General features: G+C 35.5%; 1 protein-coding gene across 2 annotated transcripts; it reads right to left on the bottom strand.

Moving 5' to 3' along the window:
• Positions 1-2,344: 2,344 nt before the first annotated feature.
• On the bottom strand, positions 2,345-15,569 carry LOC147397129 (Metallo-hydrolase/oxidoreductase superfamily protein). Of its 2 annotated transcripts, XM_086452617.1 has the most exons (13): positions 15,304-15,413; positions 10,597-10,766; positions 10,018-10,145; positions 9,763-9,875; positions 7,776-7,817; positions 5,598-5,653; positions 5,403-5,479; positions 4,560-4,679; positions 3,851-3,927; positions 3,689-3,752; positions 3,533-3,583; positions 3,401-3,449; positions 2,345-2,697 (listed from the first exon to the last, which is right to left on the bottom strand). In XM_086452617.1, exons 3-13 carry the CDS (start codon positions 10,108-10,110, stop codon positions 2,579-2,581), a joined length of 861 nt encoding a protein of 286 aa, XP_086308743.1. In that variant the 5' UTR covers positions 10,111-10,145; positions 10,597-10,766; positions 15,304-15,413; the 3' UTR covers positions 2,345-2,578. The 2 variants fall into 2 exon arrangements, with proteins under 2 accessions (XP_086308743.1, XP_086308742.1); XM_086452616.1 differs by lacking the exon at positions 10,597-10,766 and having other exon boundaries at positions 15,304-15,569.
• Positions 15,570-15,786: the final 217 nt, after the last annotated feature.

The following is a 15,786-nucleotide window of genomic DNA, read 5'->3' as shown; positions in this document are numbered from 1 at the left end:
TTTATTTCCTTTATTTTTCACCTCCTCTAATTTTATTATATTTTCTCTTCCCTTTAATCCGCTATATTATTTTCATCTTTTACTTCTTTAATTTCAATTTTTTAAATAATACCCTTCCAACTATATTTTTTCACTTTTACCCCCTTAACCATAAAGAGGATGCCCCTCTAACTTTACTATATTTTCTCTTTTATCATTTAATCTACTTTATTATTTTCATCTTTTGTCTGTTTAACTCATCTTTTTTAATAATACATCTTTCATTAAACTATATTTATTATGACCCACTTTATTTCATTTATTCTTCACTTCCTCTAATTTTACTATATTTTCTCTTTTACTCTTTTAATCCACTTTATTGTTTTTATCTTTTACCTCTTAATCTCAAATTTTTTATAATAATTTTGAGTTAAACCTTCCATCAAGCTATAATTTCATGAGACCCACTTTATTTATTTTATTCTACACTCTTTTAACTTTACAATATTTTCTCATATACCATTTTAATTCGCCTCCTCGATTTTTTAATACTACCCCTCCAACCCTGTTTATTCCACTTTTATCCCCTTAATTCAAAAAAGATGCTTCCTCCTTTAATTTTACTATGTCTCTTTTACCTCTTTAATCTCAAAAGTTTTTCATAATACCCATTCTATCAAGTTATAGATTCTTAGGACTCATTTTAGTACATTTAGGCTTTACCTCCCCTAATTTTACTATATTTCATCTTTTACCCATTTAATTCATTTTATTGTTTTTCATCTTTTACTTTTTTAATATCAATTTTTTATAATAATACCCCTCAATTTTATTTTTTTCGCTTTACCTCCTTGATCCAAGACAGGATGCCTGTATCGTAGGCATGGGTGAACTCTAGTCTATATAATAAAACACAATTAAGCTCGTACAATTGTAAGACATAAATCTTTGTGTGAGACTCATTTTACCACTTTATTATTTTTTTTTCTTTACCACCATCTAATTTTATTATATTTCATCTTTTACCCATTTTATTCTATTTTATTATTTTTCATTTTTTTACTCCTTTAACATCAAAATCCTTTAATAATACCCTTTTAATTTTATTTGTTTTTTTACTTTTATGCCCATAACCCTCTATAATTTTATGAGACCCACTTTATTTTTTTTACACTTCATCCCATAGAATTTTACTATATTTTCTCTTTTAACCTACTTTATTATTTTTCATATTTTAATCATTTAACCTATAAAATATTCAATAATATCCAAACCCAACTAGACTTGACCCATACCCACTAATTTAATATCATTTTCAAGTCATGTATACAGGACGTGTTAAAATTGCCATTACCTACTCCAATTTTATTTTTTTCACTTTTACCCCCTTAACTCAGAGAGAAGATGCTCGTGCCTACGGCACAAGTGAACTCTAATTTCCTAATAAAAGACAAATAAAACATATTATAAATAAAAAATTTACTTTCATCTACAACCATTTTTTCAATTAGATGAGATTGGACCAATTTTGAAGAAAAACAATACCAAAGGTTCTAAATGATTCTACGAAATGCATGAATTTAATTTTTTTTATAGACCGCAGAAATCAATCCGCCCAATTCCATTAGAACCAGGTTCTTGCATAGCCAATTTAGGCCCAATCAAAGTATGGGCTGGGTCAGGGCTAAAGCAAGTCCGGCCCTAAGCCACCCTTTGGCAACACTAATTCCGGTTGTCCAAAATCATTTTCTAGTCAGACGAACCAATGTCTCTTTGAAATACATGAAACTTAAATCCAAAACACTTATTTTCTAAAAATTCTGAGATTTTGAAAAAATGATCAAAATATACTACAAGAACCCTACCCTTTAAATGCTAATCCACACAAACAATCCTTAAGAGCCCCCAAAACTTTGTAACCTCATAAGTCAACTAGACCCGAGTGGCTCAATAGGCAAAAGGCCTAACCAATCAGTTGCGGCCACACTCCGGTCAGCGAATGTTCTAGCCAAATGGATGGCTTGTCATCCAAATCCAAAAAACCCTAATTTCAATTAAAACTTATTAATAAATTTAAAATTTAATTTAGACAACAATCCAGAATTATCATCTTCATGAACACAAATTTTAATTCTCTATAAGTGGGTGTTTGTCAATGAAGTTTAAATTACCCCCAAAATGCCAACTCAGAGAAGCACAAGCCCAAAGATACGATACATGCCCCCACCACATCTTCGTAACTCACCTGTAATACTCCAACCACCCCACAAATTAGTTATTCGTAAACAAGTCATGAAGAGTGACAAAAATACATTGTCACCAAATTGGATCAAGCATGAGGTGGATCAAAAACTGCTAATCCTGATTGGGCAAAGAAAATTAAAACAATTATTTCACCAATAAGGCCCATGCACCATGAATAATAACATGAAGAGCAATTTACCATCCACAGACGTGAAAAATGAGGAAGAACAGAGATTACAAAAGTAAAACCTCTTATCACTGACATTCAAAGGCTCAATTAACCTTTTCAAAGAAATTTTTCCCGACAAATTGCATTTATTGAGAAAGAATAGCTGAAAATAAAGGTATAAGAAGCCTAAAGCCTCACTGGTATGCGAAGCCCATCGTAGCTTAATTGTACATCTAGACCCTCGGCGTCCATCAACTTTGTGAGGTCTTCATTCACTCTATCATGATCCATTAGATGCATCATACCTATATATGAGAAAAACACAAGAAAATTTCAGTTAAGTTGTGTTATGTTACCTTAAGCAAAACTGAATATACACCTTTAAACTTATTATCAGGGTATCTGCCACGATAATGGTACAACGCTACAGTTACAGAATGTGAAACAAAATGGACACTACCGTACACCTGGAATAGCATGACAAGATGATCTTAACCATAGATCGATCACATTGTTCTGGAAAGCAAGACTCTGACAAGCACCCAATTTGAATTGCACAAATTGAAGTGTTGAAGGTGATTAACAGATTCAATGTAAGTTCATGCCAATGATGTTTTGGGGCCATTTTGCACTAAGAGATTAATAACCAGGCACAAAGAGAAGCCATGTCAAAATGCACATATTCCCAAAACATAGTTGGAAAGCATTCAAAAATAGTAGTAGCTATGTTTCGGGGACCTTTCCAAACAGGTAATTTTAGTTTTTTCATCTAGTTGGATAGCAAGAAAACATTTCTGAGATGGATCTAAAAAAGTGTCAGTAATTCATTGATATTAAGTAGCAGTGATGTACCCAAACTACAATGGTAGAAACTTTGAATCATAATCCTTGTAATATGATAGTCTCGCTTTATTCACTAATAGATAACTGGTACCAGTTTTTCATGAACCATCACAAAAATAATATTGAAATAAAGTTATTTGGGGGATGGGACCACTCAAGACATACCAGTAAAAAGTGTTCGTCTGGGTTTGATTTTACGAACTTCCTCTAAAGCCTGGTGACACGAGCAAGAGAAAAGATGTTTGAACTCAGACGATGATAAGATAATTATCAGAGAACATGTAAAAAGAGTCCTACCTTTGGTAACCCAAAATGCGTTGAAGAAGAGCGATCTGGTCTTAATGCATCCTGAAAATTTTATTTGACCACATTTCAGTACTAAAAATATGTATTTACGGGGAAAAAAAGAAAAAAAAAAACACTAAGTGGGGAAAAAGGAAAATTTTGGACAACCATTATTAGGATTTCACAATTCTTCAGGAGTGGATAGGTTTCTTCAGGTATCTCACTTACATCACTGCAAACGTACATAGATGGTAAGCATTGGAAAATCTCAAGAGAATACGGTTAATCCTATAATTAGTTGGCAAAAAACCATGATGTTTAGAAGCATACCTAATATAACAAACATTACCAAAACGAAAACCAAGGGAACGATAACCAGGCCCATGCCATACTGGTAATGGAGTAATCTGATGCAGAATACGAAACCACTCACATATAATAGATTGAAAGCATGATTCTAAATTATGCCAATTATTTTATAAGAAAAGAGACACAACTGCGCCTCATAGCGACCTAGAAGTATCAGAAGAAAGGTATTCACAGTTCATAATCAGTCAAACACTTGCTTCATGGGTGGAATGGTCCATAGAAAAAACTAAAACAAAAGAAAAAACTATGTACCTACCATGCAACCATTCCTTAAGGTTGATTGATGAAACAAGAAGTTCATTGGCTGGAAGAAACAATACGAAAGCTCTAAAATTAAAAATGGGAATAAATAGAGTCAACTGGGATGGCCAGATCTAGCCAAACATGTACCAACTGGATATATTTCCCTAACTCAAACCTGTAATTTCATGCTTTTTTTCTAATTGATATGTTAAACATGTTCTTTTAACATTAATATATTTCATTAGGTTGGACTCACGAAAAGGTTTTGTTGTGTTTTTCAACTGGTATAACCAATTTCAGCTGGTTGATTCATAATTCACCATTTTCTGATATAACCACTTTAAAATGGGTGCAAGAAGTTTGAAAACCCCAATGTGGAGCTGAAACACAAACCTAATTTTTTCAAAAAAATTAGGAGACTTCTGACCTTAAGATCATGGACAATGAATGGCTCCTCTTCTATGATATTAAATTGTAATTCGGAGACTGCAGCACCAGGTGTGACTACACTTGTATCCACTATATAATAATGAGTTTTCTTCATCACCTGAAATTATTTTAATCAAAATTATAAAAGATTAGACGTAACATGAAACAGTATCATACATATACAAAAAATCATCAAACCGAGATCGATATATAAGTTGAAGCAAATTATCTCAGAAGGTGCAAAATTTTTAGTAGACAGATAAAATAAGTGGCTTGCAGTTAGGTTAGATAAGTTTCAGAGCATGTATACTTCAACCAATCATATCAAAGCTGTGCTAAAAATCTGGATTTGAAGTAGTATGTGATCATTTTTCCTCTATCCAAGTATTTAGGGTCACCTAAGCCATTTCACTTTTAGACAAAAGTGCCAATAGTAAAAAGCTATTTCAGTTGTGCGTGATGATTCCCTTGATGTCTTAGCCTATCATCATTTCTTATGTCTCAAATCTTTCCTCTAGATCATACTTTAATCTATCTATGCTAACTTGCGTGTATTGTGGATGATATAAGATGGAAACATCCAAGGCTTCTAATGCACAAGAATTTGATTGGTGTTTTAAGGACAATGAGCCCATAAAATACGTGAATATCAATGCAAGGTGACAAAATTTCGTAAAAACTAGAAATTTCTCAATAAACTGAAGTTCCTGAGGGGTTGGTGCTATTGTCAATTGGAACTATAGACCTTTAAGGCTTAAGTTTTAGGTTTCTTGTAATAAGTCCTTAATTTCTAATTAATAGTATAAAAAATGACATAATAAACAATTTTTTGAGTCCAAACCTCGAAATCACGGTTTGCTACATAAATTGGGATGTGGGGCTGGACATTATTCGTCCAATCACGGAGATCATCAAGACCTGCACAAAAGACGTCACCCATCTTAAATCTCCATCTAAGTTTCCTGAAACTGCTAATCCACTTATCATTGAATGGACATTTTCTTGAATAATATTAGAAAAAGTGAAAGTCAGATACCTCCAATTGCATCAGCATGAGAATGTGTAATAAGAACCACATCAATTGTTCTTAACCTGCAACAGAAGTAATGGAGGCAGACATTGATAGTTAAATGGAATCCGCAAAAGTACAACCAGTTGCAACTCTATTGGACTGCCTTTTGTAAGCAATTAAGAATAAAAGAAAGGCATCAGTAAACGAGCTCAAGATAGCTTTGTGACATAAAAATCTTTATTACTATTCCAGACACCTTCTATTAGTTTGTATAAGAAGCAGCAAGTACCACTTGAGCTTGAAAGAGTGAATAGATTCGTCTTTTCCATTGACCTCAGATTGTTCTGCTCACACTCATCTTTTGCTTTGAATAGATTTGAAGGAAATAAAGTCGGTTTTGAGATGGGAGAGCCTATTAAGGCCTCTGAAGAGTTCCCTTAATATGTCGAGAAAGTAGAATTTTTCCCTTCATCACTTTCCCAACGATGCAATTTCATGTAGTTTTACTCAACTATTAAATTATATTTAACCTTTATATAATTACTTAATTATTTTTTAATATTTATACATAAATCTATAATTCTTACAACTTGTTGAAAGTGATTGTTAGAATCATGTTTAGTCATTAGTTTATGTAGAATAAGTTAGCATGATATTTTTAGTATATGGTGGGCTATGCCAATTGCTTACAAGTTACTTTTGTTCTTAGCTGCCTTACATGAAGGAGCTTGGGTCTACTTGTAATACATCCAAATTCAATAACTATTTTTCTAAACATGATATCGGTAACACTTGATCATCTAATCAAGCTCTAAGTTTCTACACCACTTCTCTGGTGAGCGATGGTGATGCCGCTCACCAGGCTTAAAACTCTTTTGTTTATTTGTTCAATATTTTTGAAGCATTTGTTAATCAACAAATCTAATCACAATATTGTTTATCAAAATACTAATCAGCACATAACAATTCATCATGGTTATTGTTCATCACAAGTAACTTTCATCATGGATACTATTCACAGTATTGTACACAGTACTTTTTACATCAAAACATGAAGGTTTATTCATGATTGAGGTTTCAGGACACAACTCCTCTTATCTCACTTGTTCCCACATCTAATTTCTATTCTCTTATGGAACACTAGAAACTACGTCTACAATTGTGCGCCATCTTGTTTTGAGGCAATGTTTTAATCAAAAATAAAAAAAAATGAAGCCATCTCAACCGAAAAATTACAAGACAATTTGAAACATTAAATTTTTTGGGGTCAATGCTTCATTCTGGTCTTGGCCAAAAATGAAATGTTCCATCCAAACATTTCGAAACAGAACTTTGAACCATGATTATTGGGCTTCACCCAAGGGGGATTGTTTGCCTTGTTTGGTCATGTATGTGACATATGTACCCATCAGTTGTTTACCACGCGCACTATGTTGTGTTGCCAAGTGAAATGTATTTGTTCAACCAAGTGTTTGGTTGATCTACAGTCTATTGTTGAGCTCCATGTTTTGTCATTTGGCATATGTTCCCACCGTTATGAAGTATTTATGGTGATCATCGAGCACAAATGTTTGTACCTGGATGAAGTGACCCCTTTCGATTTCAGGGAGAGTGTTGAAGCATAGAAGTGTGAAAATGTAAAACACTACAATACGGTTGGATGAAAAATGGTACCGAATAGCTATAGACAAGTTGGAAAACTATGTTCCAATTTCAGGGGGAGTGTTGTAATAAATCTAATTCAATAAAATTATTTTTTCTTAAATTTTTATATTTTATTTTTTGTTTTAAGTTAACAATGAGGTGCAAAAGAGTAATATAGTTGTTTGAGTTACCAACAGCATTTCAATAAATTCTACATTAGGTTAAGTGCTTTCCATTTATTTCACATCACATGCTTTTTTGTGTTTAGATTTCTACACAACTTAACTCACAAAAAGTGAACTTTTCTGAAGACCTCAGCACACCAAATTTTTTATTGGTAACATGGGTTAGGGACTTCATGAATCAAATCTATAGTACTTATAAGAAATTTGGGCACAACAATTTTCAGTTTTCTAACATGAATAGCATAGTTGGATTTAATCCCAGTTCTAGAGTTGAAATATATTAAGTTCTTTGTCTCTGGAACAGAGCATAAAAGCAATTGATATCCTTGTTATGTTTAAATAGCTAGAAAAAGTCAATGAGGTGGGCTCTCACCCAAAAGTAGGAAACCATCGAAGAGCACTATGGTAGAAAAACCTGCAATATAGCATTTCAAAAAAAAAAAAAAAAAATGTTACCTATAAACAGTCAGTAGTTATTTAATGGAAAACAGTGACTAGATGCTGAATTATAAGGAATTAAAACATATAACAATAAAAAGAACAGAAAATTAGGAATATGTTGCATATATTTGAATTGTGTGATCAGTGAATTAGATGCGGATGGACTACTGAAATGCATTTTTATATATTATTAGGAGTATTAGTTCTTGGTTATACATCCTTGTTCTACATTCCATCAATTCTCATGCATTGCCGGTCTTGTAAGGGAATGCATAACTGATCTTAAAAAAAAAAAAAAAATTCCACAAATTCCCAGTGTCCCAGCTGTTCAAGAATACATTCATCATAAAATCAAAGATTTTTCTGGTTTCAACGAAGGGAAAAAAAAAAAAAAAACATTCCACGAATTCCCGGTGTCCCAGCTGTTCACGAATACATTCATTGTAAAGTCAAAGAATTTTCTGGTTTCAATGAAGGGACAAATGGAAACTGGATGAGTAGATACAAGTAAACCAAAAGATAGGCACTTCTAAATATGCAGGATGAAATGTGAGTCTCCAAAATTAAGAGATCACCTGATCTTCACCCCAATAGCATTCCTTCCTTAGTGATGTATTTGGGATTGCTCTACAAAATTTCATAAATGAGAAAAGGAACCCGTGGTCCAGGTTATACCAGTTTTCTTCCAAATAACACTTGACCAACCATGAGGATCTTATCAGGTGTTGCCTTCCATAGGAAAAATGCAAACTTGGAATAAATAGGGGTTCTCCAAATAAAGTAAGAGGGGTAAGAGGGATCCATTATCAACTAACAATGATGGTCTAACACCGAAAAGAAGGATCAAGCATGCCTATCCTCCTAGTGATTAGGTACAACATATCATCACTATGATCATACAGCTCGTGAAGTTCTCTCTCTAAATCATTGAAAAGCCTTTTGAACTTCGGTTTTCAATCAACCATATCATCCTCCATCACACAAATTATTTCAACAACTCGATGATCTGCTATATACTGAAGGTTAAGCTCACTCTCCCCACAAATACCTTATGAAGTCCTGACAGTTTTTTGAAATTCCTTTACACCAGCTAACTCCATAGTTGCAATGAACTTCATTACTATACCACCCAAAATTATAGTATCCATATTTTCTTTCAATGACCCTTTCTCCAAAGAATCGATTTCTTCCCCAAATTGGCAAATCCATTTAACTAAAAGAGCTCTATTCATAAGGACTACAAAACTTCTTGCAATCAACTAAATGGAACTTCTCATCTTCCTTACCATGTCAAAGAAAATCATTTTTAAGATTTTCTACCATATTGTCTGTAGCAATTGGAATATTAAGCAAAAAAGTAAGACGGAAGACTAAAAAGCACACTCCAAAAAATGTAGTTTTACCACCTTTTGAGATGTATCCTTTCTCCTTGGATGGAGATCTCCTTCAAAGTGTTCCATAACAAAGGCCAAATTGAAAATGTAGAATTTTATTTGTGGGGCAGTTGTCGATAGACACCATACAAGTAGTGAATTAGCAAAAAGGAGACAAAACCAATTCCTGCTTTATCTTCGCATATTGATATGGAAAATGAAGACCTTGTGGATGTTGTTCCCAAGGTCTTAGGTTCAAACACCTTGAGGCCTTTCGTATACCAATATGCTAACTACCACTAACCCCACCAAGCCAAAAAAAATAAATCTCATGTGCTGTTAAAGAGTAACATCCTTTTAGTCAAGCTACAATTGATTTAGTAAAACCTAATGAAAACAGAACAAATAGTAGGAAAAAACTTCTCAATAGGATTAAGTTTCTCGAATAACCACATTCCTGGATCAACATAAGATACAAGCAATAAAAGTACAATTCCATCATCCATGAACGCAACTAGAGCAACTTAAAAGGTATCTTCTACATACTTTCCAGCATCTACAAGAATGTTACATATTCCAGTGGAATTAGCAAATCGTATGAGGATGCTTGTGTTAAGTCTCCTATTCCTATTACCCGGTTCTACTGCTTTTGAGCACACCTGTAAAAGCCAATCACAAGAACCATTAGAATATGGTGGCAAAAATAAGAAAAAACAACATACTATTCTAACTGACAATACTGAACTATTTTCACTGATCCAAAAAAAAAAAATTTGCCAAAGTGAGGTCCTACTTCCATACCGGACATTTCTTCAAGGGATTAGTGAGGCAGCTGACACGTGGGATGCCTTCACTAGTTCCCGTGCCCAAAAATATAATTTCAGACTCCTCCATTGTTGCTTTTGCCCCAGAATCCCCATTGGTGGCATCTGTAGTACATTGCAAGTCACCATATATCCCATGAAAAAAATTATAAATAAATACACATAAAATGGTAACACTTAGATTTGAAGTTAATCAACATTGTAACATTGTGAAGTTCATAGGACTATAAAATTATTCCAATAGAAAAACAAATATTTTCAGAAATGACTAGAGAGTGAAAACACAGTCTAGAAGTTCTAGCTATTGATAATAGATTCGGAATCATAAGAAGCAGAAGGCATAATATAGGGCTTGAAACTAGGCTGACATAAAATTCCAATGCATTCATATCTAAGCAGACTGATGTAAACACCGTTGTGTTCACTAATAAAAACTAAGAGAAGGCAGCATCATAGACCAGAAAGTAGCTGCGGGCAGAAGTAGAATATCATATAAACTTGCTAGCCCCAAATAAACAAACAAAAGGCATAAAATCCAATAATCAAAGAAAATGACCTTGAAAAAAATGTTAAAATGAAAAATGTTCTGACTCTTGGATGGTTGAAACGACATTCAATGAGGGTCTCAACTCTCATCTGTACATCACAAATCTTCCAATACCCATTTCATATAATCTATTATGCAATGTGTGACGCACACACACACACATGCGCGTGAGCGTGCTCCTGCCCACACACACACACACACACACACATGCGCGTGAGCGTGCTCCTGGCCACACAGACACTTCTTAGAACAATATCATCCAAATTAAACACTTAACTGTACAAAATTAAAAATACAACTTAAGCCAATTAAGTAACTCAAGCAAAAAAAAATCAAATATACCAAATTTAAAAATAAATAAAGCAGTTCATATTAATGCATCAAAAACCCATTTTAAAACAATATCTCATAAAAACTCATCAGAGGAGTGAAGTGTACACATTTAGGTGCAGAGAAGTGGTGTAAGTTAGTAAAACATGGGGGCTGAAGTTGTGTTATGTTATTTGAGTAGTGGAGTCAGTTAGTCTTTTGTGTTATGCTATTTAGGTAGTGGAGTCAGTTACGTAGTTGGTTGTGGACTAAGTTGTGATTGTGTCAATTGTGAATCTTATTTAAAGATGTGGAGTCTATGAAAGGGTATTGCTGTTGAAATCCAAAAAATTCTCCTTTCTCTCTATTCTGGAGGTTGATTCCCCTTGAAAAGAATCATTTTCTTTTTTTAAATTCCTTTTTCTTGCTGTGAACACAACACTTGGTATCAGAGCCAAGTTGATCATGGCAGATGGAACCAAACATTCCAAGGACGAGAGTGACATTAACAGCCTTATGGAGAGATCTGCTTGGCATGAGGAAAACTTTCAAGAGATCTTGCAAAAATTGTCAGCCTTTGATGCAAAATATGATCAGGTTACCACCAATATTCAGCATGAAAGGACTGAGAAATCCCAAAATCAACACGTTCGAGTTGAAGGAAGTGGAGAATCATCCCATCTGGGAACTGGAAGCTCCATTCATATGAGAACAATTCGACTCAATTTTCCTTGATTCAATGGTGAAGACCCAACTGGTGGGGTATCGAGCAGAACAATTCTTCTCTTACCACCACACTGATCTCAACCAACACATAATTATTGCTTCTTTCCACCTGGAAGGGGAAGCATTGCAATGGTTCAGATGGCTAGATAAGGCTTGTGGACCATTGTCATGACAAGAATTTTCGAAGGGAATTGTCAAAAGATTTGGTCCAACTGAATTTGAAGACCAAGCTGGAGCTCTTATAAATTGCGTCAAGCATCCATAGTAAGAGATTACCAATCCCAGTTGGAAAGGCTAGCCAACACCATTGATCGATTGCCAGAATCCTTCTTGGTTGGTTGTTTTGACAGTAGGCTTAAGGACAAGATTCGCCATGATGTTCAAATGTTCAATCCTCAGTCAGTGGTGACAGCAATTGGTCTAGCTCTCCTGCAAGAAGATAAGCTAGCAACAAAACAAAGGAATGCTCGTGACAATTCCAACAGACCAAATAGTCTACCTGATCTTTTGGGTTCGAAACCTCCAATTCCTCTTATCAAGTGACTCACACCACTGGAGATCAAGGAAAGAAGATATTGTGGATTGTGCTATAATTATGATGAGAGATTTGTTCGAGGTCATCTTTGCAAAATTCAGCAACTTTTTCTCATGGAAGGAACGTGGCCAGATAATGCTGACATGCAAGAGGAGTCCAACAACGCCGAAGAAAAAGAAGAAGTTTTGGTTGATCTTTCACCTGAGATTTCTTTGCAAGCAATTGCTGGAGCAGCAAATCCTCAAACCGTGCGTGTGGTTGGTCAATTGCAACGTCGACCAATTACAATCCTCATCGATTCTGGAAGTACCCACAATTTTGTGGATCCCAAAAAAATTAGAAAGGTCGGAATTCATATTGTTACAGGTGAATGGTGTCACCATTAAAGACAAGTTCCCTATCCCAATCATCAATGAGTTGTTGGATGAGTTGCATGGGTCCAACATCTTCTCCAAACTAGATCTTCGATCATGCTATCATCAAATCCGAGTCAATGATGCTGATATCCACAAAACAGCCTTTCGAACCCACAAAGATGACTATGAGTTTTGGGTGATGTCATTCGGCCTCACCAATGCTCCCTCAACCTTTCAAAGCCTTATGAATGATATTTTCAAACCATTCCTTCGCAGATTCATACTTGTTTTTTTTTTTTTTTTTTTTTGACAACATTCTTGTATACAGTTGGACATGGGAGGAACATTTGGAGCATCTCCGGACAGCACTGTCTGTACTTAGATCTCATCAATTGTTTGCAAAAATGGCTAAGTGCAGGTTTGGGCAGCCTGAAGTTGATCATCTTGGTCGCCTCATCTCTCCAAAGGGCGTCGCTGTTGATCCGGGTAAGGTTTCTCAAGTGTTGGAATGGCCAAAACCAACCACGCCAAAGGCTTTGCGTGGATTTCTTGGTTTAACAGGGTATTATAGAAAGTTCGTAAAAATTATGGCAAGATTGCAGCCCCACTTACTTGTCTCCTCAAGAAAAATGCTTTCATGTGGACTGATAAGGCTGAACAAACTTTTATAGAATTAAAAAGGGTGTTGGCTGTCCAACATATGACAAAGAAGTACTAGCCATCATCTTAGCTGTCCAACAGTGGAGACCTTATCTATTGGGGAGGCCATTCATTATCCTCACTGATCAACGAAGTCTAAAGTATCTCCTTGAGCAACGCATCACTACACCCGCACAACAAAGGTGGCTCACCAAAGTCTTGGGGTATGATTATCAAATAGAATACAAAAGTGATTGGGAAAATTGTGTTGCAGATGCGCTTTCACACAAAGAGGAAGAAGGGGAATGTGTTGCAATATCCATGCCTATGCCAATTTGGTGGGAAGAAATCCATCAATCGTATCTTCGAGATTCTGATTTGATGAATCTCATTAGCCAATGGGAAAAGGGTGATTTAGATCAACACAAATACTCCTACAAGGACAGAATTTTATTTTACAAAGGAAGAGTTGTGTTAATTCACCACTACTCTCCAAAATTTTGGTGGAATTACATGAGGCCCCAACAGTTGGACATTCTGGATACCATAAAACTCTTTCAAGAGTTAAAGTTGTGTTCTATTGGCCGGGAATGCGTAACGCTATCCGCAACTTCATCAAAGAGTGTGGCACATGTCAAAGAACAAATCTGAAAATGTCGCTCCTGCGGGTCTCCTACAACAGTTGGAAATGCCAGATCGGATTTGGACTGACATATCAATGGACTTTATTGAGGGTTTACCATCATCCAAAGGTGAGACAGTGATACATGTTGTTGTGGATCGCTTATCCAAGTACTCATATTTTATTGCAATGAGTCACCCATATACAGCATCAACTGTAGCTCAGCTTTTTATGGATCATGTATTCAAACTCCATGGTATGCCCACTTCAATTGTGAGTGATCGTGACCCAACATCCACAAGCATGTTTTGGAAGGAGTTGTTTCAGTTGCAAGGTACACAGTTAAGGCTGAGCTCAAGTTATCATTCTCAAACTGATGGACAAACCAAGATAGTCAATCACACGTTGGAAAACTATTTGTGGTGTTTTACCAATGCTCAACCAAAAGAATGGGCAAAATGGTTATCATGGGCAGAGTTTTGGTACAACACTACAGTCCATTCAGCCACTGGTATCTCTCCTTATGAAGCTGTCTACAGGCAAAACCTCCTACACTCCTCGCATATGTACCAGGTACTACGAAGGTCCAAGCCGTGGAAGTTGAAATGCGCACTAGAGAAGATATTCTCAAACTATTGAAAGAGAACTTGATTTGTGCTTGAGACCGGATGAAAAAGTATGCAGATGCCCATCTAACAGAGTGTAAGTTTCATATTGGGGATTCGGTATATCTCAGGTTGCAGCCATACGGCCAAATTTCTGTGGCAGTCCAACGTTCATTAAAGCTATCTGCTCGTTATTATGGACCCTATCAAGTAGTTGACTGCTTTGGACCAGTCACCTACAAGTTAGCATTGCCAGAAGGTGCATGCATACACCTTGTTTTCCATGTCTCATTTCTGAAGAAGAAAATCGGCTCTAAAGTTCAGATTCCATATACACTTCCATCTGTAAGTGATGATGGTACATTGCAGATTCAACCACAGGCAATTCTAAGTCTTTGTATGGTCAAGAAAGGTAATCAAGCTGTCGTTGAGGTTTTGGTCCAGTGGCAAGGCACCCAAGCTGAGGACGCCACATGGGAACAATATTATTCCCTCATTGAAAGATTTCCTGATGTTCACGTTGAGTACAAGGTTGTTCCAAGGGGGGAGGAGTGATGTGCACACATTTAGGCGCAGAGAAGTGGTGTAAGTTAATAAAACGTGGGGGCTTAAGTTGTGTTCTGTTATTTGAGTAGTGAAGTCAGCTATGTAGTTGATTGTGGTGGTTGTGTCAGTTGTGAATCTTATTTAAATATGTCGAGTCTGTGAAAGGGCATTGCTGTTGAAATCTAAAGAGGTTGATTCCCCTTGAAGAGAATCATTTTCTTTTTTTCTTTGATTCATTTTTCTTGCTGTGAACACAACACACAGACATAATAACTAAAATTGGCATTAAATCCGAAACAACGACACACATTAAACAATAAACAATCGAAAAGAACTTCTATTAATCAAAATCTAGAAGAGAGTATCATAATAACTTACTAGATTGCAAGCGAGATTGAAGAATTCGTTTGAGTGGAGAAACCCCACTTCTTGAGAACACGGTTGGAGAACGGAAGATTGAACCTTCGCGTCTAAAATGGGCGAAAGATCTTAACAAAACAGGAGCAGGACGAACCGCACCTAGAACTAGAACCATTGATTTACCGATTATTCATAGAAATTAAAGAAATAAATCGGAATTTAGAGAGTTGATTCGTTAGAAATCGAGCACTTGCAGAACCGGAGTTTCTTTCTTTTCTACAATACTAGAGACGGTTTCATTAAACCTTGTCCGAGACCGAGTCGAGTCATCCCGGTCTCCGAGATGGCCATCATCTCCTAACTCCTAAGAATGACTCGTGTAAAAAACAAGTCCATTAAATGCAAAATCCAATGATTCAGATTTATCTTCGAGATAAGTATCTCTAAAATTTGTGTAATCAAGATATTCATAAATTTCAACCATTGGGTTAGTGTTTAAAA

The sequence above is a fragment of the Akebia trifoliata genome, chromosome 8 (genome assembly GCF_017979445.1).
Source record: "Akebia trifoliata isolate Shusen 1 chromosome 8, ASM1797944v1, whole genome shotgun sequence".
In the NCBI taxonomy this organism is placed as follows: Eukaryota; Viridiplantae; Streptophyta; class Magnoliopsida; order Ranunculales; family Lardizabalaceae; genus Akebia; species Akebia trifoliata.
Note: the sequence above shows the minus strand (reverse complement) of the source record. Positions and strands in the feature narration are given on the sequence as shown.

Coding starts and splice junctions, on each gene's coding strand:
- LOC147397129 (XM_086452616.1), bottom strand. CDS start 15,460: ATGGTTCTAGTTCTAGGTGCGGTTCGTCCTGCTCCTGTTTTGTTAAGA. Junction 3,753..3,850: donor GGTAATGTTTGTTATATTAG/GTATGCTTCTAA, acceptor GTACGTTTGCAG/TGATGTAAGTGAGATACCTG. Junction 3,584..3,688: donor ATTGTGAAATCCTAATAATG/GTTGTCCAAAAT, acceptor TAAAATTTTCAG/GATGCATTAAGACCAGATCG.